Source organism: Ursus arctos, unplaced genomic scaffold (assembly GCF_023065955.2).
Source record: "Ursus arctos isolate Adak ecotype North America unplaced genomic scaffold, UrsArc2.0 scaffold_5, whole genome shotgun sequence".
Classification (NCBI taxonomy): Eukaryota; Metazoa; Chordata; class Mammalia; order Carnivora; family Ursidae; genus Ursus; species Ursus arctos.
In genome coordinates, this window is record NW_026623067.1 from 19,881,084 (window position 1) to 19,904,580 (window position 23,497).

Sequence of the window (23,497 nt, forward strand, 5' to 3'; positions counted from 1 at the left end):
CTAGGATTGACTGGCTTCCTCGGTGAAAGCTGGAATACAAGGGTAATCTGTCACTCTGGGCATGCTATCTCTGACAGGCTGTAGGCAAATAAAATTATATCTGACATAGAAGTAGAGATGCTAGGACTTACAAAAAACATCTTTCAAAAGTTTAATTAAACTCATATAATAATCACTGAAAGCTATTTTTCTCATAGTACTGACTTCAATCAAGAAAATCTCACATAGGCAAACTTTAAAAATTAGTGAATAGATTTACAAAAATTACTATTTTTAAAGGATTTCTTTCATCCACTAAACAAGGGCAAATGTAGAACCCAGAAAAATAGTGTACCTCAAACTTCCCAGTACTCAACAAAATTTTTATAGTCCCAATGGAATGAAAAAGCAAAGAACAAAGAGTTTCATAGCTTTTCTATAGATTAGTTGAATAGATACACTGCATTACACATAAGAATGCCAACAACTTTCCAATTTTAAAATAGGCTTTGAAAAACTAAATACCACACTGCCCTCTACTGTCACTTTAAAGAAACTTAAATAATCTATAAAATAAACTAGTTTTTAAATTTCTTAAACTATATTCAGTATAACCAATGAAAGAAGAAACAGCTCTTCATCATCATTATAATAAAATTTTTATATAATACAATGTCATGTCCTAAAGGGAATAAAACAGATAATATCTACCATGTCTGACTACTTCAAGTATATATAACAATGATACTCTCATATCCGCCAAGGTGCCTTTTATCACTACCTTGTTTTATAACTTCTTCTAGGAGGAGAGGAAGGATAAGCTTAGAAAGAAAAGAAAATCACTGTTAGAAGACAGAAACTAACTCCATAAAGAAAATACCTTTAGATGAGACTTTCCAGAAACCTGTGCCCCAGAGGGCATGTCTACAGCAGTGATTTCCAAAGTGGATTAAGTAAAGTGAACCAGTGGGTCATTACCACTTCTACTTTGAATTAAGCATTACTAATATTTATTATATGGAATAACACTCCCTCCTTGGGCTAATATGTCATATGGTAACATGTTAGGATACGTGATATCCTGATAGAAAGAGAGGCATTCCATAACACAGCGGGCTAACAACGGCACCCACAAAGAAACTATATACACTCGTAAAGAATCCATATTGAAGTAGTTCTAATTACACAATCACAAATGATAAGTTTATGGCAGAGCTGTTTCCTACCTATTCCTAGTTCAAATATTTCATCAGAGTTAAGAAATCAAATCTGATATGATAATAACATTATTTTTAATTAAGTTTTTCATTGTAATTCCACTATTGTTAACATGCAGCGTTACACTAGTTTCAGGTGTACAATATAGCGATTCCACAATTCTATACATCATTTCACAATTCTATACATGAGTGTACTCTACAATCCCCTTCACCTATTTCACCCATCTTCCCACCCACCTCTCCCCTCTGGTAACCATCAGTTTGTTCTCTATAGTTAAGAGTCTGTTTCTTGGTTTGTCTCTCTTCTTTTTTCCCTTTGCTCATTTATTTTGTTTCTTAAATTCCACATATGAGTGAAATTATATGGTACTTATCCTTCTCCGACTGACTTATTTCACTTAGCATAATACTGTCTAGCTCTACCCATGTTCTTGCAAATGGCAAGATTCCATTCTTTAGTTTACATTACTTTGACTCTTCATAAGGATTATTGGTCTTTTTACTTGCGATGGGTAGGAATTTACATGTATTCTGCATATATTTTCAATGTCAGATATATGTGTAACTAACCTCTTGGACTATTTAACAGTAACAATAATCGAAGGATATTATGTATGGAAGTTTTTTTTTTATTATGATATGTTAGTCACCATAAAGTACATCATTAGCTTTTGATGTATGTTCCATGATTCATTGTTTGCGTATAACACCCAGTGCTCCATGCAATACATGTATGGAAGATTTTGATACATTTAATATTTCTTTTTTTAAGATATATTTATTTATTTTAGAGAGAGAGAGAGAGTGTGTGTGAGCGGAGTGGGAGGAAGGGGCAGAAGGAGAGGGAGGGAGAGAATCTCAAGCAGACTCCCCGCTGAGCATGGAGCCTGACATGGGACTTGATCTCATGATCCTGAGATCATGACCTGAGCTGAAATCAAGAGTTGGACTCTCAACCGACTGAGCCACCCAGGCACACCCATAAGGAGGAAGAATTTATTGTTAATTGCACACTTTTAAGTTACAGGCACTATGCTAAATACCTTCATTCAATCTCAAAAACCTATCAAAGACGAGTAGTATTACTGTTCTAATTTACAGGGCATGAAAGCAAGGCTTAGAGAGGTTAAGTAGCTTTCTCAAGAAAAGAGAGTTGGGGCTAGAACCCTTCAAGCAATCTATTTTGTGGATCCTGTATAAGCATGTAATGATCAATGAAAACTATTACCACGTAACTCAACCTAGGTTCCCCAGCCCCAAAAGGCCTAGCACTAGCATTAAAACACTTAGTGATAAACAAATAAACCTAAGAGTCTGAAAGAGACGACCAAGAAGCAAAAGGTTAAAACCAAAACATTTTTTAAATTCTCCAATACAAAATGTCTACAAGTAATTAAGAATATATGGTTAAAGACACAAAAAGTGGGAAAAAGCCAAGCCACAGGAAGCTACTAGTATCATGGAGAAAACAGAAGTAAGAACAAACAATTCGAACTTAGAAGACAGGCAAGACAGCAACTGAGCTGGACCCTGAAACAGAGTAGCATCTCAGACAGGACGCATGAGGGAAGAACACTTAATACAAAGGGAATAACAGCACCTGTTTGGGGGGACTAGTTCCAGGTAGCTGGAGAAGAGGGTATGGGAAGGGCACAGTGGAGGAAGAGATGCACAAGGCTTTGGAAACCACATTGGAGCCTGGACTTCGTTCTTTACCTGAAAAACAAGCATGGAAGGTCTCCAGGAAAGGAATATCATGAGCACACCCAGATGTTAAAAATCTAATGACCTCTGTTGAAAAGGAATTGGAAAACAGTTCGGAAATTCCTCAGAAAGGCAGAGAACTACCATATGACCCGGAAATTCCACTCCTAGGTATACACCCCCAAAAATTAAAAACAGGAACTATAACAGATACGGGAGTACCAACGTTCATAGCAGCACTATTCACAAGTATCCATCAACAAGTGAATGGATGATAGATAAGCAAAGAAAATGAATAATGGATAAACAAAAGTGATATATACATACAATTCAGCCATAAAAAGGAAAGAAATTTTGATATGCTACAATATGGATGGAACTTGAAAACATTATTCTAAGTGAAATGTCAGATACAGAAGGATAAATATTGTATGTTATATGAAGGATCTGGAATAAGCAAATTCATAGAAATAGAGAGTAGAAGAGAAGTTACCAGGGGCTGGGCAGGGGGGGAATGGGGGATGAGAAGTGATTATTTAATGGGCACAGAGTCAATGCCAAAGATGATGAAAAAGTCTGGTATATAGATAGTAGTGACAGCTGTACAACATAAGGAATGTATTTAATGACACTGATTATACAGTTAAAAACTGTCAAAAATTTGAATATTATGTTATATATATATATTAACACAACTTGAAAGAAAGAAAGAAAGAAAGAAAGAAAGAAAGAAAGAAAGAAAGAAAGAAAAATCTGCCAAGTAACACATCTACATAGACAAACAGGTCAGACATTTCTCCCACAGGTTAATCCCTCTCAACCTCTGCAAAGTCCAGAGACTCATTCTGTATCTTTTCTTTTTTTTCTCCCTGAGTAACTTTGGAAGGCTTCTTACTTCATTTCACTGCTGCCTTTATCCCCACTGCTTTCCCACGGGCTTCCAGTAGAGAAAACCAAAAGACAAGCAAACAAACAAAAAACTCAACAGGGGAAAAGAAAATAAATTCCTGTGAGTCATGTCTTCAAATTTGCCTTTTTGACTGAAAAACGAGGACTTATCAACAGAAATAAGATGCTGACCTTAGCCAGGTCAAAGATTCAAGAATAGAAGCTCACCCTTAAAAAAAGACAAGAATTAAAAAAGCCTTCATCCCAAAATAACTAACAATAGCCAAGGAAAAGGAAAAAGAAAAGAATCTATGGACTCAAAACCCACAAAGAAGCACCTCACTGGAAGTATTTATTGTATGTAGCAGGAAAACAAGCATAGTCATACTGTTCACTTCAATATAATCCTTTATCATGTGGTGTAGTAACAGAAGTATGAAAGCTAAAGCAGTCTGCCTCTTACTAGTCCCCTCACCTTGAGAGTCTATAAAAGGGAATAACTATTTAAATCACAAAGCTATCTCATGTATTAAATAAAAATGCACACAAAAAGCACTTTGTAACCTATGAACCCTTTTTAAATAATAGCAAATTTTTGACTAGACTATTTCTGAATATTTTCTCTCACTATATAAGCATGAACAGAACAATGAATTATTAATTTTGGGCAAATGTACTTTAAAAATTAATGTGCTCTGATGTTCTTTGAAGAAAACTTCTACCCATCAAAGGGTAATTATATAATTCTTATTTTTCTTGGGGAAAATAAATCAAACATTTAGAAAGCTCTATTGTGCTTTTTAAAATTGGTCACTCCTCTTTGGAGACTTAATTAAGATTAAGAAAAAAATTCCCTCTTGACATATATCATCTTTGCTCAACTTTGAACATAAGATTAGCCTGCACAGTAATTTGTAAATCAGTTAGCCTTCCACATATATTACAAATGAACGACTTCAAAGAATAAACATATTTTCTATACTAACAGGAAAGAACAAATTAACTTAATACTTTTGGGAATATGATATTTTTTATATGAACAAAGAATTAAATTTTCAAATTATCTAAGTTTTTACTCTAAAAAACTCTAAAAATCATCATCAAGAATCTAGTTGATTTTAGGGGCGCCTGGGTGGCACAGCAGTTAAGCATCTGCCTTCAGCTCAGCGCGTGATCCCAGCGTTGTGGGATCGAGCCCCACATCAGGCTCCTCTGCTGAGCCTGCTTCTTCCTCTCCCACTCCCCCTGCTTGTGTTCCCTCTCTCACTGGCTGTCTCTATCTCTGTCGAATAAATAAATAAAATCTTTAAAAAAAAAAAAAAAAAAGAATCTAGTTGATTTTAAATTTACCAAAATAGTTTTATTTTCTAAACCTAAGAGTTGATTACCAATTCAACACTCTTAATATATTCTAAACTAATTGCCTTGGGAATCACCATTTTTCACTTGTACTTACCATACTTCTAGGCTGATTTACCCTAATGCTTAAGCAGACTAGCCATCATGGTGTACATGAGACCTAGAATCAAGCAAATGCCTACAAGGGGCAGGTAGTTGATAAGCATGAATCAAGCAGGAATACCTAGGAGCTATGGTGCCCTGAACAGATCATACCCAACCCAACATCATGACCAACGCTCAGCTCAACCAACTACTGCTCCAAAAGGTGGTCCCTGAGCTGCGAGATCTTCCTATTCTCACAAAAGCCAGAAAACTGGATTTTTTTATATAAAACATCTTGATTTTCAACTGTTAGTACTAATTTAAAAACATAAAATACTAGTTCAACACAAAACATGTGTTGGCTGCCAATGTGTGGCTCTTGCATTCTTCTTAAACACCTGCTTCCCTCTCTCATGATTTTATCCCCACGATTTTTTTCTCCAGAATATGCATACCTAAAGAATAAGGAAAAATGAAGATGTGGAACAAAGGAGCTAGATGTTGTTAAAAGATATAAACCCAGAACACTTCAAATTTTCTAAGAGATGAGATCTTAAGTCTTCTCAGCAGAAAAAAAGACAGGATAATTATGTACCAAAGCTAATACTACCAGTGCTAATTATACTGCATTTTATTTTATTTTTTTATTTTTTTAAAGATTTTATTTATTTATACTGCATTTTATAAACCTATCAAATCCACACACTGTACAGCTTAAATTTACATTATGGTTTATGTAAATTACATCTCCTTTTTTTTTATATATAAAAGGAGCTAGAGAATACTAAAGTTCAGGCATCTTGTTACTAAGCTTGAAGTAAACATACTTCAGTTTAAAAAAATATGAAAATCATGTGCCTGGCTGGCTCGGTCAGTACAGCATGAGACTCCTGATCTCAGGGTCGTGAGTTCAAACCCCGCATCAGGAGTGGAGCCTACTTTTAAAAATAAATAAATAAATAAATAAATAAATAAATAAATAAATAAACAAACAAACAAAATGAAAATCAGAGGTAGCCTTGCGGCCTTGGTGGCTCGACTTCAACTAGTGACTACATCTAACTCTGCCAACAAAATCGTAAGGCTTCTTCAGCAAACACAGAGCCGGGTCAAGAGCTTGCTGAGCCCAGGAGCCAGTGGGCTGGAGCTGGAGACCCAACTCCACTGCTTATTGGCTACCTCTACCTCCCCATCATTTATTTTTTTGTTTTAATGAAGCATAATTAACATACAGGGTTATACTGGTTTCAGGTGTACAACATAATGATCCAACAATTCTCTACATTTACTCTGTGCTCACTATGATAAGTGTAATCACCATCTGTCACCATACAACATTATTATAACATTATTGACTATATTTCCTATGCTGTACTTTTCAACCCTATGACGTATTTATTTTACAACTGGAAGTTTGTACCTCTTAATCCCCTTCACCTATTTCACCCATCCCCCCTCACCTCACCTCTGGCAACCGCCAGCTCGTTCTCTGTATTTAAGAGTCTGTGTTTTTTTTGTCTCTTTGTCCACTTGTTTTCTTAGATTCCACGTATAAGTGACATCATATGGTATTTGTCTTTCTGTCTGATTTATTTCACTTGCCATTATACCCTCTAGGTCCTTGCATGTAGTTGCAAATAGCAAGATCTCACACTTTTTTTTGGTCAAGTAATATTCTATTTTATATATATAAATAAAACGTATTACAACATCCCACTATATATACACACACACACACACACACCCCATATATACATATACACATACCACACATCCTCTATCCATTTATCTATAGATAGACCCTTGGATTGTTTCCATAACTTGGCTACTGTAAATAATGCTGCAATAAACACAAGGGTGCATATATATTTTCAAATTAGTGTTTTCATTTCCTTTGGGTAAAAATCTAGTAGTGGAATTACTGGATCACAAGGTATTGCTGTTTTCAATTTTTTGATGAATCTCCATACTGTTTTCCACAGTGCCTGTAGCAATCTACATTCCTACCAGCAGTGCACGAGGGTCCCTTTTCTCCACATCCTCACCACTACTTGCTATTTCTTGACTTTTTGATTCTAGCCCTTCTGAAGTGATGTCTCATTGTGGGTTTTGATTTGTATTTCCCTGATGATGAGTGCATTGATCGTCTTTTCATGTGTGTATTGGCCATTTGTATGCCTTCTGTGGAAAAATATCTATTTAGGTCCTCTGCCCATTTTAATCTGATTATTTGTTTTTTGGGTGTCGCACCTCCTCATCATTTAACACCTAATGATATAGAGGCACCTGGCTGGTTCAGTCAGAGGACTGTGTGACTCTTGATCTCGGGACCATGAGTTCAAGTCCCACATGGGATGCAGAGATTACATAAATAAATAAAAACTTAAAAAAAATTTTAATAAAAAATAAAATAAAAGCTAACAGTTTAACTCTACAATTGTTGTTATGAGAAATAAATAAAATCTTGCATACAAAATACCTGGGCCTGGTGGGTAACCTGCACATAGTCAGTGTTTAATAAATGTGTGCTAAATATACTGGTGTGGTATATTATAATCCTTCCTATTTTGTACTTTGAGGGGAAGAAAGCAGTGGAGAGATAAAAAAATTCTGTTTTAGGGCTCATCTGTGTCAGCCTGTGTGCATGCCCTTGCTGCTGTTTCCCTCCCTCGATTAAAAAATACTGTATGGTTTACATTATTCCATTATTCTAAGGACCAATGATTTCCAGGGTTTCTAACTCTTCTCCTCAGGCTTATGGCAGTACCTACAGAAGATGTAAGAGTATAATTAAGATGCCTAACATCTTCACTAGAATGAGGTTCTAACTCTTCCCAGTCAAGACTTTTACCACTATGTCACCAATCAGTCTGAAATTTTTAATAAAACAGGATATAAATTATTATAGCTAAAAGTCACCTAATGAAGTCACACTTGTGACAACCATCCAAATAAAAAAATATTCCAGTGCTTGGTTTGTTGGATGCAAGTATATTAGGCTGAATTCTTCTTAACCTCCCTAACATAGCTTACCTGGCCCTTCCCAATGCAACCACCACTAATCTCTACAGCTCCCTCTCCTCCCCCTCCTTTCCACCAAGCTCTCCAAATATACTCTTCTCTATATACTGCACCTCTGTACATCCTGTTCCCTCAACAGGAACACACTTTAAATAAAATAGGTATCTAGCAATAATAACGATTATTTTGGGCTCTTTTAAAGAATATCCTATTCATGTTTAAGAGATCTTGTATTTGCAACTAGTAAGATTCTGCTCTGAAGTTAAACTGAGTTTGTACTGCCTGAATAAAACCAATTTTTGGAACTCCCTAGGCAATGATAATTATAGTCATATGTTTAGAGAAATGATTACTGTTTTAAGTAAATGGCCAAAAAATTTTAACTTGCCGATCACTCAAATCTAAGAATCCATTTTAGTTTTAAAAACTATTATAAGCATAAATGTAGATAAGTTCACCCAGGGAACTAGTAAAAGCACAAAAGCTTAATGAAATAAAACATAAAGACCCATCAATTAGCTTATATTTTACTAATAACACCTAAATACTCTCCATATTTCTAGAACTGTAATCTAACCAATTAAAATAAATAAAATGCATACTATACCAAGGGGGAGAAGAGCTTTTAAAAGGTACAAAATTTCACTAGCAAATGCAAAGTACAGAAATGTTGGAATGAATTATAATCCTAAACTATTAAGTAAATGTAATTGAAAACAAGCTAACATCCAAGTCATTCTTATTTTTTAAAAAGCAGATTAGGCTAAGGTGTAAGGAGGGATGAAAAGGCAGAGCAAACAGAATTTTTAGGGCAGTGAAAATACTCTGTATTATACTATAATGTTATATGGGTCTAAGGGTTAAAACTGTGGAACGCAACAGAAAGGTGACAGACGGAGACCTTCAGGAACAGAGCATAAAGATCCCGAACACCCATAAGGTAATAACTATATATGTTATTATAAAGTTGTCCAAAATCAAAACACATACATCACCTACAGTAAACCCTAATGTAAAACTATGGGCATTGAGTTATGATGATGTTCATCCAATTTAGCAAATGTACTACTTTGGCAGGGGATGCTGATAATGGGGGAAACAGGTGGGGGCAGAGGATATATAGGAGGTCTCTGCTCCCTCAATTTTGCTGTGAATCAAAGGCTTCTCTAAAAAATAAAGTCTATTAAGGGGAGGGGGAACAGATCAGAAAAACTTTAAATGTTTGCTAAATGTAGGAGACTAATTTTCTTCTTAAAAAATTATATAGAGCATTTATAATTAGCAGGTCTGAATAAACTAAAAACTACCGACAAAGCTAGCACGATAACTTAGCCTTCGATATATATTTGAAATACTTTTCTGTCAGCATTCTATTAAAACCCGTTTGCAGCATTGTTATCTCCTAACACCTTTGGGGAGCTTGTTTAAATAAAATGTACTCATACACCCCTTCTGTTCATATGTGTAGTCCCTTATAGACACAAATTATTTATTCTCCTCAGAAGTCTATATTGAGTATCTACTCTCAATAGTACATTTAGTAGATATAAAAAGACCCCTACACTCAGGATCCCTTCCTCTGAGACCTTACAATCCAATCCTGGGAAAAGATCAAAATGTCCAAGGAAGGATATTCCAAGTAGCCAAGTGGTAAACACACTAAACCAGTCTGTCCTTCTGTTTTCCTTCTCAGAATGCCTTTCTCCTGACTGGATCTTTCTCATCTTTCAATCTCAGTATAAATGCTATCTCCTCAGAAATATTTCCTTACACCGTCCTGAGATTTTCTGTCACAGCGTCCCATTCCTTTGTCTCACTGTTGGTTTGTTGTTTGTTTTCCATTCTGTAATTACATATTTGGTTGCTGGTTTATTAACTGCCTCAAATAATAGACTGAACATCCCATGCGGGCACAAATTCCACTGTATTAGCAAGAATTTGCAAAGCATTCAATAAACATGGGTTAAATGAATGTATAGGTCTGGGGCTCAGGACAAAGGGCTGGGCTAGAAATATTGGGGTAGAGGTGATAATTTATCCATGAAAACTGGTAAGATCACCCGTGCAAAATGTGGGGTTCTAAGAGAAGAGAATCTAGAATCAAGAGCTGAGGAAGCCCAACGTTCAGAGTTTGAGTAGAACTGGCAAAGAAAGCTCGGACCAACAAGTCAGATAAACCACAGGGAAGCCAGAGACACACAATGTTTGAAAAAGTCAGTATTCCCTCCCCTTGCTTGTGCTCTCTCACTCTCTATGTCAAATAAATAAACCAAATCTTCAAAAAAAAAAGGGGGGGTGGCCTGGGTGGTTCAGTCCGTTAAGGATCTGCCTTCAGCTCAGGTCATGATCTCAGGGTCCTGGGATGCAGGCCTGAGTCTGGGCTCCCTGCTCAGCGAGGAGTCGGCTTCTTCCTCTGCCTTTCCCCCTGCTTGTGCTCTCGCTCCTCACTGTCTCTCTCAAATAAATAAATAAAATCTTTAAATAAAAAATAAATTTTAAAAAAGAAGTCATCATTCAAATGCAGAATGCTGCCAAGAGATCTGGTAAAAAGTGAACAGGAAAAGATCCACTGGGTTTCATCTCAGGGAGGTTACTGGTGACTCTGATGAGAGCTATGTCAGGGGAGTGTAGGATGTGATGACAAACCGCTGACCTATTCCCGGTGAGGAAGCAGAGAGACCATCTAAGGGTTAAAACTGTGGAAGGCAACAGAAAGGTGACAGACGGAGACCTTCAGGAACAGAGCATAAAGATCCCGAACACCCATAAGGTAAAGAGAATCGTGTATCTAAACAGCACAAGATGCAAACAGGCAGGGAAAGCAATCCCTCCCCGCCCCATCCTGAAGTACACCAGCACAGTGAGGTAATCCGGAAAGGTACTGCAACAACTGGGCATATTGTGAGCATTCGGTGTTAGCTGTTGTTGCCTGTTTAATAAACTGTCTCTTCATCAGACTGTAAGTGCCCCGATGAGGACAGAGACAATGTGTTTTATCCATGCCTGCATTCCCAGGACCTAGCACCACACAGATGCCTGGCACGATACAGATGCTCAATAAATCCAAACGAATTCAGAATTCAAAAGGCAATCGTAACTATTATCTCTGTTCTCTATTTTTACTTTTTTTTTTTTTTAATTGAGATGACTGTGTCCCTTGAGCATAAAAGTGTTCATTACTCCAAGTACTACTGTCATTACCCCTCACTTCCCCTATCAGACTCTTAAGTTTCTTGACGGGGAACTCACGTCCGCTAGTCCCACCAAACGCTCGGGGTCTTCCAGGAAGTGAGGCTAAATACTCATGAACCGGGATAAACGGATTCTGACTAAAGGGCTGTGACAGCAATTTCACAGAGTGACCGCAAGGTCACCAGCCAACCCAAGCGCGGCGACGCCAGAGGCAGCGCTCCCCTGGGCGGAGCCGGAGCAGCCGCCTTCCCGGCAGGGGGCGCTGCAGCCTCCTCCGAAGGCCGCCGCCAGCCACAGTCCCGCCTCCCGTTCCGCGATCACCTGCAGCGGCTGCACTCGGGCCTCCGCTCGGCGGGCTCCACCGGCAGCTGCCACAGCGCGTCCGCACAGGCGCCGTCCGCCTCCGCGCCCAGGGAAGCCTCCGCCGGCGCTGTGTCGCCCTCCTGCCGCTCCTCGTCGTTGGGCGTCTGAAACCTCGAGGGCCCAGACCGCCGCGAGACGAGGTCCCCGGGTGTTCGCGCCTCTTTCTGCGGCTCCATGGCAGGCGCTCAGGTCCCGCTGTCACATTGAGTCGTCGCAGCCGCCGGGGGGCGCCACACGCTGTAGAAACCACCTCGCGCCGCACGGCGTCACGCACGCAAGCTACGTACGGGGGGCGGGTCCCCGAAGCGCAGGTCCCGCTCGAGGTCCCGCCCCTCAGCGGAATCGGGACGAGCCTATTGGTCGGTGCTCAGCGTGGGCTATTAGACCTAGAACCAAGAAGGGAACTGTGGGTTGTCCTGGGGAGCAGGTGGGACTAGGTAAGCCTCTCTGGGACAGGAAAAAAGGAAACCCCTCAGCAGACACCTCAGGGAGCCAACCTGAATCTGCCTTCCTTAATGTTTCCCCTTTAAAAGTGAAAATTAAATAGAATCCTGCATTTTCCACCTTAGGATGGCACTTTGAGAATTAAACTGGTTGAGTGCTTACCGCCGTTGCCGCTCTGATGTACTTAATCGCTAAAGGCCGGCGAAGGAGATGTCACACTGACTGACGACGGGATTCGCGGCTGGTTCGTTTCATAAAAATTCTTCTCTAGAAGCAGGGAGCTGCGTCCTGTGTCTTATACCTCTTGGTATTCCTCCTCGGCATCCAGCATACTATTTTACGCTAGACACCAAATGTTTCTTAAATGAGAATTTAAAATTATCTGAGGCCCCTAAAATCAGGAATCAATCGGAGGGTTGAGATTTTGTGGATGAGGGGGAAAAAGCCATCGAAAGGTAACTATTAAAAAAAAAAGGAGAAACAAAACTATTTTTTAAAAAAAGAAAGGGTGGGAGGGAGGAAGGAAGGAAGGAAGGAAGGAGGGAAGGAAGGAAGGAAACTATTTTGCCCAAGTATTTACAGCTCTTGGATAACAGCAATATAGCCCCCAGTGTTTTGAAAAGTCAAAATGAAGTCCACCTTAGAATGAAAGCAGAAATAGTACTTGCCTAAAATAGGAGCTGATGCTTTTCATTTATTAATACTGTATGTTACTTCTACCAGTGTTCAGCATTTAAACAAAAAATTAAACTTAGTTTTCATCTGTTATCTAAGTTTTGCAATCGTAATTATTTGATTCCGGAGCCATGAAGGATTAAATACAAAACAAAGCAGATTCAACACTAACAGTAATAGAGCAGTATTGTGTTTCTTAAAGTGCTTATTTCAATATTAGGTTTTCAGTCATCTTAAAACCAAGCTGATGAATAGAATACCGGGCTATTGTTTTTAATTATTTTGCATTCTTTTCTGCTGGAAACAGCACCTGTCATTTCTTTCCGAGCACTAGAAGAGAAAAAGGCTAAAAGACCCACCTGGTGATGGATGGAGGATGGGAGAAAGAACTGACACATAGGCAAGCTGAAATTGGGAAATAATGAAAACCCAGAGACTGTAGAAAGAGAGGTGAATCAGAAAATAAAGAAATATTGGCTGCAGATTTAGGATGGAGAACCAATTCTTTAACTGCCAAAACTAAATTCTCATGTGACAACCTTTAGACACTTTTTTCTAGTTTCAAGACATGAAATGTTCTCTTAAGTCATTTAAAGTTCCTCCCAACGTGATGTATGTGAGGGCAAATCAGTCCTCACAGCCTACTTATATTTGGCTTTCCCTTTAACCCCCCCAATCAGATTACTGGCTGTACACTTAAAGTATCCAAAATCCAATCATTGATCTCTTCTACTACTCCTGCCCTGGTTCAAGCCCCCATCCTCTCTTGCGTAGGATATTGCCATAGACACATAAGTGGTCTCCTGCTCTATCCTTGCTTCTCTAATAAATCCATTCTCCCAGAGGTAGACCAGAATCAAAGAAAACTCCCATGTAGCAGGGATACAGCCAAAGTTGGAAGAAAAGACTCATTCGTCATCTGGAAAGCAAGAAATTCACCCAATATCCAGTTTTCTTAACCCTGACCTTGAGAAGCCCAAAGAGATGTGTCACCTACACTGGCAGCTGCTACTTTATGTGAGGTCACCATCCTGGGGTGGACTTGGGTCAGAATTGACATCAGTGATCCAACATCTGAGAAATGCCAAGACATCAAGAAGGGGAGCAAAAGTTCCTTTAAGATATACTTCTGATTGGGGCGCTTGGGTGCCACAGCAGTTAAGCGTCTGCCTTCGGCTCAGGGCGTGATCCCGGCGTTATGGGATCGAGCCCCACATCAGGCTCCTCCGCTATGAGCCTGCTTCTTCCTCTCCCATTCCCCCTACTTGTGTTCCCTCTCTCGCTGGCTGTCTCTATCTCTGTCGAATAAATAAATAAAATCTTTAAAAAAAAAAAAAGATATACTTCTGATTTATGAGTGCAAGAATGTTGCAAGATAATCTATTAATATGTTAATGTATATATTGTTTATCTCCCAGCTCCAAGTAGGTTAACCTGGCTTGTTTGCCTTAAGAGAGTGTTGAGCGGTAAAAACGGATTAGAGACATCACAATATCAGGCTGGGGGAGGGGGTGGTTAGAGATGGTAAGTGGCTCCCAGGAGATGAGGCAACATCCAGATAGGAGGAATGAGGGAATGACTTCATGTGTGCCTAGAGGGAAGGAACCGTTTCCAGCCTTTTAAAGATCTACTGCTACCACCGGAATACTTGGGGCCAAGAAGGCAAGAACAGTGGCATCTCACTGGTAGCATATGAGGACAAAAGGGTCCAGGGGCCTCCCTGAGGTTTCGGTACATGGTAAGATCCTTGAGACCTTAAATGTCACTGATAAGGGAAAGGGCCTTCGTACTGTCTGGGATTGAATACCTTGCCAGCGCAGCAGAATGAAGATCGAACATTGAATAAACTTGGATTTAAGTGAAATAAAGACAGGGCATCTGGGTGGCTCAATCGGGTGAGCGTCCGAATCGACTTGGGCTCAGGATCGCGATCTCAGGGTCTTGGGATTGAGCCCTGCTTCAGGCTCAGTGCTGAACATGGAGCCTGCTTAGGAGTTTCTCTCCCTCCCTCGCTCTGCCCCCTCCTCCTCCCTGCTCCTGTGCACTTTACATACATACATACATACATACATACATACATAAAATAAAGCTGCATTTCCTGCTGTATTCACTTCCCATTGATGCTGTAACAAATGACCACAAATTTCGTGGCTTGTAACAATGCACATTTAGTACCTTAGACGTCCGTATGTTAGAAATCTGATAGAGATCTCATAGGGCTAAAATCTAGGCGGTGGAAGGCTGCATTTCCTTCAGAGGCTCTCAAGGAGAATCCCTTTCCTTGCTCATCATTCAGGTTATTGGCAGAATTTGGTTCCTTGTGGTTGTCATTTTCGTCCTGGTTTTCAGCTGAGGGGCTGTTCACAGCTTCTTGAGATCACCCACGTTCTTTGACTGGCAGGAGAAGCAAACGGTTACCTTTACTGAATCTCTTAGGGTTCTTTCTGGCCTGAGAATGAAATCAACATCAGACAGACCAACAGGAGAAAGGCATACAAATTTACTTGAAAGAAGATTTTCATGACCTGGGAGCCTTTATAAGGGATGAGGACCCAAACAAGTTGTGAAACCAACTTGCTCTTACAGCAGGTTGAACAGAGAAAGGCAATTGTGGAGAAGTGACTCAACTATGTGGGCAGGCTGAAGCAAGATCAGAGTTATTTTAACAAGGATGGTTTGTATAGACTTCTCTTGATCCAAACTTCCTGTCCTCGATGATTAGAATGTGTTTACCTTCTGGAATAGAGAGGACATCTTTCATATAGGAATGAATATTTCCTTTTAAGAAAAAGAAGGAAGATCAGTGTTTTTCTTGTATTTGCCGTCTTTCAAGCACCTTTCACTCAAAACAGTCAAAATGCCAAAGTGCCATATGCTTCAGGCAGCATGTTCTGAACTTCTGAGCCAGTAATGGCAGGTTGAGTCCCTGCTATGATTCAAATCTCCCCAGCACCTTCTTCCATAGTGTTAAAAAGAAAACCACAGGCCCAACCTGGGGCTTCATACCTAACAGTATTAGGTGACTATTATAGCCTTCCTCAGAAATGTAGTCTTACCTCGTCAGTCAGGAATTTTCAGATCAGAACCAATGAAGTCATCTGTCATACAGACCCTCTCTATTCCCCAATCCACATAAAAGGACCCATTTGTCCCCAAATGAAGATGACCTACCTGAAATCATCCTTTTTTCTGTTTATGATTTCTTTGCTTCCTTGTCCTGCCTTTAAAAACCTTTCCTTCTCTGCAGCCCTTTGGAGTTCCCCTCTACTCACAGGATAGGGCCGCTGCATGATTCATGAATTGATTAATAAAGCTGATTATGTCTTCAAATTGACTTGTTATTTGACAGATGAGGTGGCAGCACTGGGATCTGAAGTGAATTTCTAACAGCATTCAGGGAAACAAGAAACAGGCATGGGGCCCGTGAACCTTTGAGGTCCCTGTCTTTCTCACCATTTCCGAGGGCCCTTGGTGAGTCCCTCTTGGTTGGAGTTTCACTCTGCACTCGAGCTCTGATCAGCTTTCTAGTCCAGTGAATGGGTCGGTCTAGACTGACGGGAGGTACCAACAGAACGCCAGTCCCTCCACCCCAGTTCAGTCTGCAGTTCTACATTGGATGCCCTTCCCCCATTCTAAACCACTGTCCCTATTTACTGGAGTTTGCTGGCTTTGTTCTTACCCCAATTCCAGTTTGCAGTCTCCCCCGGTGGAGTCTGCTGGTGTTGTTCATGCTGGGAATTGCTGACAGTGTGCTCAGGGGCTTCCATTGCACAGTCCAAGTGACCCAAACCCCAGTCTTCACTTCTGTCCTCAGATCCCACATTGGGAACTGCTGGTGGACAGCTACAGTACTCCGCTGGTTTGGAAATCAGCTCACAATCTCCATTCTTTGAGGTTTGCTGGTTCATCCTTTCCCCAGTCCCTAGTTCTTTGGGTATGTCACCAGCCGGACCCTAAGACCTGACCTTTACTGTCCATCAGCTTGCACTCAGTAACCTTTGTACCACGTTCTTCCTTAAGCTCTTCTTTCCAGCTTATCCCTTAACTCAGGCAAATGGCAAAACTGCCCCTCCAGCAACAGCAACTGCCCTGACAAGACCTCCAGGTGTCCCAGGCCACCCAGACCAGTGTGAGCTAAACCCTGATTCCCACCTGCACATGTGGACCATGGAGTGATCTCTAGATTGACCTATGACCACCTTTATCTCATTAGAATACTAAAATCCCCACCCAAGGAGAAGCACATGCCTCATTTACATAACATACGATGTGTGTATAGGCATGTTTCCTTAAGGCGCATGTGTGACTTTATGCCCACCTCTGCATAGGATGACCAGGCTTCCCCATCTAAACATTCATCCTAACCCCAGATAAAAGGAATCCATCCACCATTGCTCCGGGAGTCATGGCTTTGGAAGTTATTCCCTGTGGTCTCCTTATCTCCCGAGTTTTCTTTGTATGACAATTCAACCTGGAGCGGTTTCTGACTCACCAAGGAGCCAACTCACATTGGTTCGGTAGGTAACTGTTAACTCCTGGTGTCCACAGCTCCATTTCCTGGGTACTATTGGTTTCTGTTAATGTGCCCATGAGGTAAAGGCTTAGCTAAAAGAAAAATAATAAATTATAATGGAATGGCATCCTTAAAATCCAAAGAATTAAGCACTCCACCTTCCAGAACACCTGCTTATTTTATGTCTAAGAGCCACGATCCCAGAAACAGTAAAAATCTACAAGCTTACTTTGTGTTCTAAAGAATTTGGCTTGGTAACCATCAGGTTTGGGGGACCGCCAAAAAGGCTGGGCAGAAATGTGAGTTGCACCGTATTTGCGGCTAGGTATGGCTAGAAGGACATGTGGGTTAACTCCACTTGCACCTGGGGTCCTACCAAACTGCTGTCAGCCTTCAGGGGAATTACAGCCTAGAAATATGAGGGCCTCTATGGGGAATCTTCCAATTAGATACCATCATTTAAGAAGTGCATCCAAGGGGTGCCTGGGTGGCTCAGTCATTAAGCGGCTGCCTTCGGCTCAGGTCATGATCTCAGGGTCCTGGGATCCAGCCCTGCCTCAGGCTCCCTGCTCAGCGGGCAACCGCTGCTCCCTTTCCCACTCCCCCTGCTTGTGTTCCCTCTTTCACTGTCTCTCTTTCAGTCAAATAAAATAAATAAAAATCTTAAAAAAAAAAAAAAAGTACACCTGAAACCAAGGGTTCCCAAATTAAACAAAATGGGATACCTCTTTTAATTGCCAAGCAGAAGCCTCCAAAAGGTTTCAAAGTTCCAAAACAGTTTCATTGAAAGATTATTTGCAAAAAGCTAATGAAAACTTGAAAACATAAGAGGTACCTAAAACAAGATTGTAAGACTGGCTAACTCCTACTGCTCCCCTCTTTCCTCCTTCAAGTACTCATCCTACTAATCCTCTGTCTGAATTGTTTCCCCCACTCTGAAAGGACTGCACTACCATAATCAAAAGTCTACCAAGTTAACAGCCTCGCAGATACACCGATATCTACCTTCACAGGAGGGCCCGCATATGGGCCGCCTCCCAGAGTTTATGAAACTGAGGGACATTCTGGTAAGACGGCTATGTTGTTCTCTTAAACAGCTAATGGGAAACTCTGGTAGATACAAGGGCCTACAAGAGGGGATCCTGGAAAAACCAGCAGAAGGCAGCAAAGGGTGAAAATTCTGAGCAGAATCAGTTCCTCTGAATCTCTGTTTATAGTGTCCAGTCTAAAGAGGAAAATAAAATTTCAAGTCTCTCTTCCCCTCCAAATCCAGACCCATTGGTTATTGATCTTTTCTCTCCCAGGGATCATGATTGTCTTATTTTACATGAAAGGGCTTGGCTTTTTGCCTGCCTAGGACATGCAGGTTGTTGGTTCATTCTTCTGGCTATCTTTGGAAGTGACTCTGAATCTTGGGAAGATAGTATCCTTTGCACCCTCTTCGGGGACCCCTCTCACACCCAAGGGGAGTTCCTCAGTACTGCCAGAAATATTTAAAATTACAATGTTGTACCCGGAGGCAAGGAAGCAAATTGACGATGTACTTAGAGAGGTGGATCAACCTATGTTATTTAAATTACGACCCAAATTTTTGAGGAATTGACAGTAACTGTCCTTATCTTACAAATCTTTGCAAAGCAAATGTCAGCTCTAGAGGCAATTCAAAATTAAACTATTCCTTTTTCCAATTGCAAAACACCTGTTATCTCAAAAGGCTTTTAAATTATTGGCCTTAGGAAAGCGAAGTCTTTCTTGGAGGAACCTGCCTTCTTTCTCTTCATGTCTTTGAAACAGAAACATAGCCCCCAACTGCCTGAGACAGTAGGGGGAAAAAGGGAAATGAGGCTTTTTTAAAAATAAAAACTACTAAAAGGACTCTTGTGCCCCAAATCCAGCACAGCCTCCTTAAGATTAATTGCAGGGACAAATAGAAATCTTAAAAATCTTCTCCACACATATTAAATAGAAAAAGTTTTAAACATCCAGACAAGTAAACCTAACTTATTCCATCTACCAGAGAAAGTAATTGAGGACCAACTTCTTTTATAACTAGTGGGTTTTGTACCTATTTTATATCATGGCTTTAAATTGAAAGCAAAAGCTGTAAGGTGTCTGTTTGCATCTGTATGTTCATATGCGTGGTAAAGGAACCGAACCAATGTGAGCTGGCTCCTTGGTGAGTCAGAAACCGCTCCAGGTTGAATTGTCATACAAAGAAAACTCGGGAGATAAGGAGACCACAGGGAATAACTTCCAAAGCCATGACTCCCGGAGCAATGGTGGATGGATTCCTTTTATCTGGGGTTAGGATGAATGTTTAGATGGGGAAGCCTGGTCATCCTATGCAGAGGTGGGCATAAAGTCACGCATGCGCCTTAAGGAAACATGCCTATACACACATCGTATGTTATGTAAATGAGGCATGTGCTTCTCCTTGGGTGGGGATTTTAGTATTCTAATGAGATAAAGGTAGTCATAGGTCAATCTGGAGATCACTCCATGGTCCACATGTGCAGGTGGGAATCAGGGGTTTAGCTCACACTGGTCTGGGTGGCCTGGGACACCTGGAGGTCTTGTCAGGGCAGTTGCTGGTGCTGGAGGGGCGGTTTTGCCATTTGCCTGAGTTAAGGGATAAGCTGGAAAGAAGAGCTTAAGGAAGAACGTGGTACAAAGGTTACTGAGTGCAAGCAGGTGGGCAGTAAAGGTCAGGTCTTCGGGTCTAGCTGGTGACAGTAGATGTGTAAAATTTTTTACCTCTGAATGGTATTGCCAAAATTAGCTTGTAAAAGAATTCTGTGTAATTGGTTAATTGGTTTAAACAAGTGGTTATATAAATTAATATTAATAAGAATTATCAGAAATATAATAGAAACTAACCCAAATATGTTCATGTTCAAGTTCAAGTGATCTGGGAAAATATTCGATATGAAAGCTCATTTAAGGTTGATGGCTTAATTAAAAGAGACGGATCTTTAAAGTTATCAGCATTAAATATAAAGCTTTTATTCCACCTGGGTTTACTAGCTAAATAAGCTCATGTAAGTCCTAAAAGATCTGTCAACCAAAAAAATAATAACTTGGATAATGGCTGATTTTGTCTAATGTTTCATAAAATTTTTATAGGTAATCTAGAAATTGTTGTTCAGAACAAGTGAATTAAATAGAGGTAAGCAAGATCAAAGTTTATAAATGAAGTTTTCAGTAATATTTATGTCTACTTAAATAGTTTCCCCAAATCTTTTTGGTAACTTGAAACGTTAGAGTTTGGCTAAGTTAAATTAAATTATGGGTAGTCACAATGTTACCCAGAACTGGGTTCTCCTCTCCAAGCCAAAGATACAACCAAACCAAGGAGTAGAAGAAGGAACGGTTTTACCTGAAACAAGTAAAGGAGAGTACTAGGGATATTTCCCAAGGTAGTGTCTCCCGAAACAACAAAACTGGGGAGGTTTTAAGGTAACGGTGCATACATATTCATGAAGGCGCATGAGCAATGGGGGAATTCAGCATAAAATTGGGGCAAAAGTTATCTTAAGGTGTCGGAGCCCGATGGAAGTCACAAGGGCCCACAAGGTCAACACCATCAATTCTCTGCCTTCCGTTGGTTCAGTATCTGGGTGCTCAAAGGGGTTTATTTTGTTTATTTCTTTAAAGATTTTATTTATTTATCTGACAGAAAGAGCACAAGTAGTGGGAGAGGCAGGCAGGGGGAGAGGGAGAAGCAGGCTCCCTGCTGAGCAGGGAGCAGGATGCTGGGCTCGATCCCAGGACCTTGGGATCAGGACATGAGCCAAAGGCAGATGCTTAACTGACCGAGCCACCCAGGCTCCCCTCAAAGGGGTTTAAATCCTGCAAAGATAACTCAAGAATGTGCTTCAGGGAGATCTTTACTTCTGAACAGGCATCATCGGTCTTACCACTGATTTATTGTTCCTGATATGATTAGGCTATCTCCTGGTCTAATAGTGGCTGTTTGTTCTTACATTCTTTTGTTCCCTTAAAATTATTTCAGACTGCTGAGGTCTATTCTTTTGCAATTTCTATGTATCCCGGGAAGTTCTGCAAGAAATACGCTTTGGGCCAGTAGTGCTGGTCAGGCACAGATCACAAGATGGCAGGGAACCTAAAATGACTCTTCTGATGTCAAGGAAGCTGTGTCTTATCTTTCTTTTTCCAGGGACCCCTAACTCTTTCTGCTTACTATTAAATTTCTAGATCATTTCCAAATAAGATAAAATACTTAGTTTATAGGTAAGGTTTATCTACTTTCGGCTTCTGATTAGAGAAACTGAAAGATATTTGGTTGTGTCAGTGCCACAATAGAAAATTGAAAAAGGCACATCCTGGGGGGATGGGGTAACTGGGTGATGGACATTAAGGAGGGCACGTGATATAAGGAGCACTGGGTATCATATAAGACTGATGAATGGCTGAACTGTATCTCTGAAACTAATATTACACCATATGTTAACTAATTGAATTCAAATTTTAAAAAAAGAAAAGAAAAAGGCATATCCTCTAAAATTATGAAATAAATTCATAATTTTGCACACCTAAGAATTATGGGTGTAACAAACAGTTCAGAATTACTACTTGGTTTCCAGAAGACATAAAGATTTCTGAGGATTTTTAAAAATTCTAAAATATGTAATTTAACTCACTAAGGTTTATAGAAAGGACTCTTTGGAAAGGAATTTTAATATGTGAGAACAGGTAAGAAGAGCTGGAGGTTTGAATGATACGTATGGTAATGGATCAGAATTGGAGACATCGGTACAAATTCATATTTAGGTTGAGATGGATACAGATGGTAGATACAGAGAAATATGTGCAGACACTTATATGCACAGTATAACACATGTATTTCCTTGCTCTGTCAGCTGACAGGGCTTAGGAGCAACAGCATCCCCATAGGAATAAACACACCTACACCCACATCTTGCTTTCTGATGCTATTGAGTAATTAAAGGAACCAGGAATCCTTGGACAAAGGGACAATTCTAGGACTGAGACCGGAAATATATAAAATGAACCTACACAAGGGTCCCTGGGTGGCTCAATCGGTTAAGCATCTGCCTTTTGCTTGGGTCATGATCCCAGCCATGGGCCGGGGATCAAGTCACGGCGGGTTCCCTGCTCAGTGGGGGGTCTGATTCTCCCTCTCCCAATGACTCTTCCCCTTGCTCCTGACCTCACTCTCTCTCTCTCTCTCTCAAATGAATAATTTTTTTTAAAAAAATCTTAAAAAAAAAAAAAACTCAAAATGAACCTACACAGCATTTTATAGTGCCACAAGGTAAGGAAATGATAAAAATAAAAGTAATTTTTAAACATATACAGTAATGGATGTATGTCGAAGAAACAAAGGAGCCAACTGAAAGAATACCCAGCAGCCAAAACTAGTACAATTCAAGCCACAAAATAAATAGCTCAACATATAAATAGAAGTCTATGAGTTCATGTAGATATAAATAAATAACCAAGTAAATAAATAAAACGGGGGAGAAGAGACAAATCCCCCATGCAGAAGAATCCCAAATAATTTATGTAGATATGTAATAATTTATGTAGACATAACTCCCCACTCCTTAAATGTAGTCTGTGCATAGTGACTTCCTGAAAAAGAATACAGCATGGAAAGGGACTGGAAGGAGAGTAACTTTTCAGAAGAATGATCTGACAAATGTTCCCTCAGCGAGATGGTCAAGGCCAACATGAACAGTGATAAGTCATCATGAGAGATGATATTATGATAATGGCAATTGTTCTCTGGGTTCTTCCTTTCCCAAAACCGTAACTGCAGTGAATCTGAGAAAAACATCAAATTCCCAGTTGAGGAACTTGCTACAAAATACCTGACCAGTATTTCTTAAAACTGTCAAGGTGATTAAAAACAAAAACCAGGGGCGCCTGGGTGGCACAGCGGTTAAGCGTCTGCCTTCGGCTCAGGGCGTGATCCCGGCGTTATGCGATCAAGCCCCACATCAGGCTCCTCCGCTATGAGCCTGCTTCTTCCTCTCCCACTCCCCCTGCTTGTGTTCCCTCTCTCGCTGGC

At 40.2% G+C, this 23,497-nt stretch overlaps 1 protein-coding gene across 1 annotated transcript in view; it reads right to left on the reverse strand.

Moving 5' to 3' along the window:
- The window catches only part of DTWD2 (DTW domain containing 2), a 94,082-nt gene extending 81,469 nt beyond the window's left edge, over nucleotides 1–12,613 (reverse strand). Inside the window, exon 1 of the mRNA XM_057307492.1 lies at nucleotides 11,769–12,613. Coding sequence (XP_057163475.1) covers nucleotides 11,769–11,986 — 218 coding nt within the window. The 5' untranslated portion in view covers nucleotides 11,987–12,613. The remainder of the gene's footprint in view (nucleotides 1–11,768) is intronic.
- Between the last annotated feature and the right edge of the window lie 10,884 nt (nucleotides 12,614–23,497).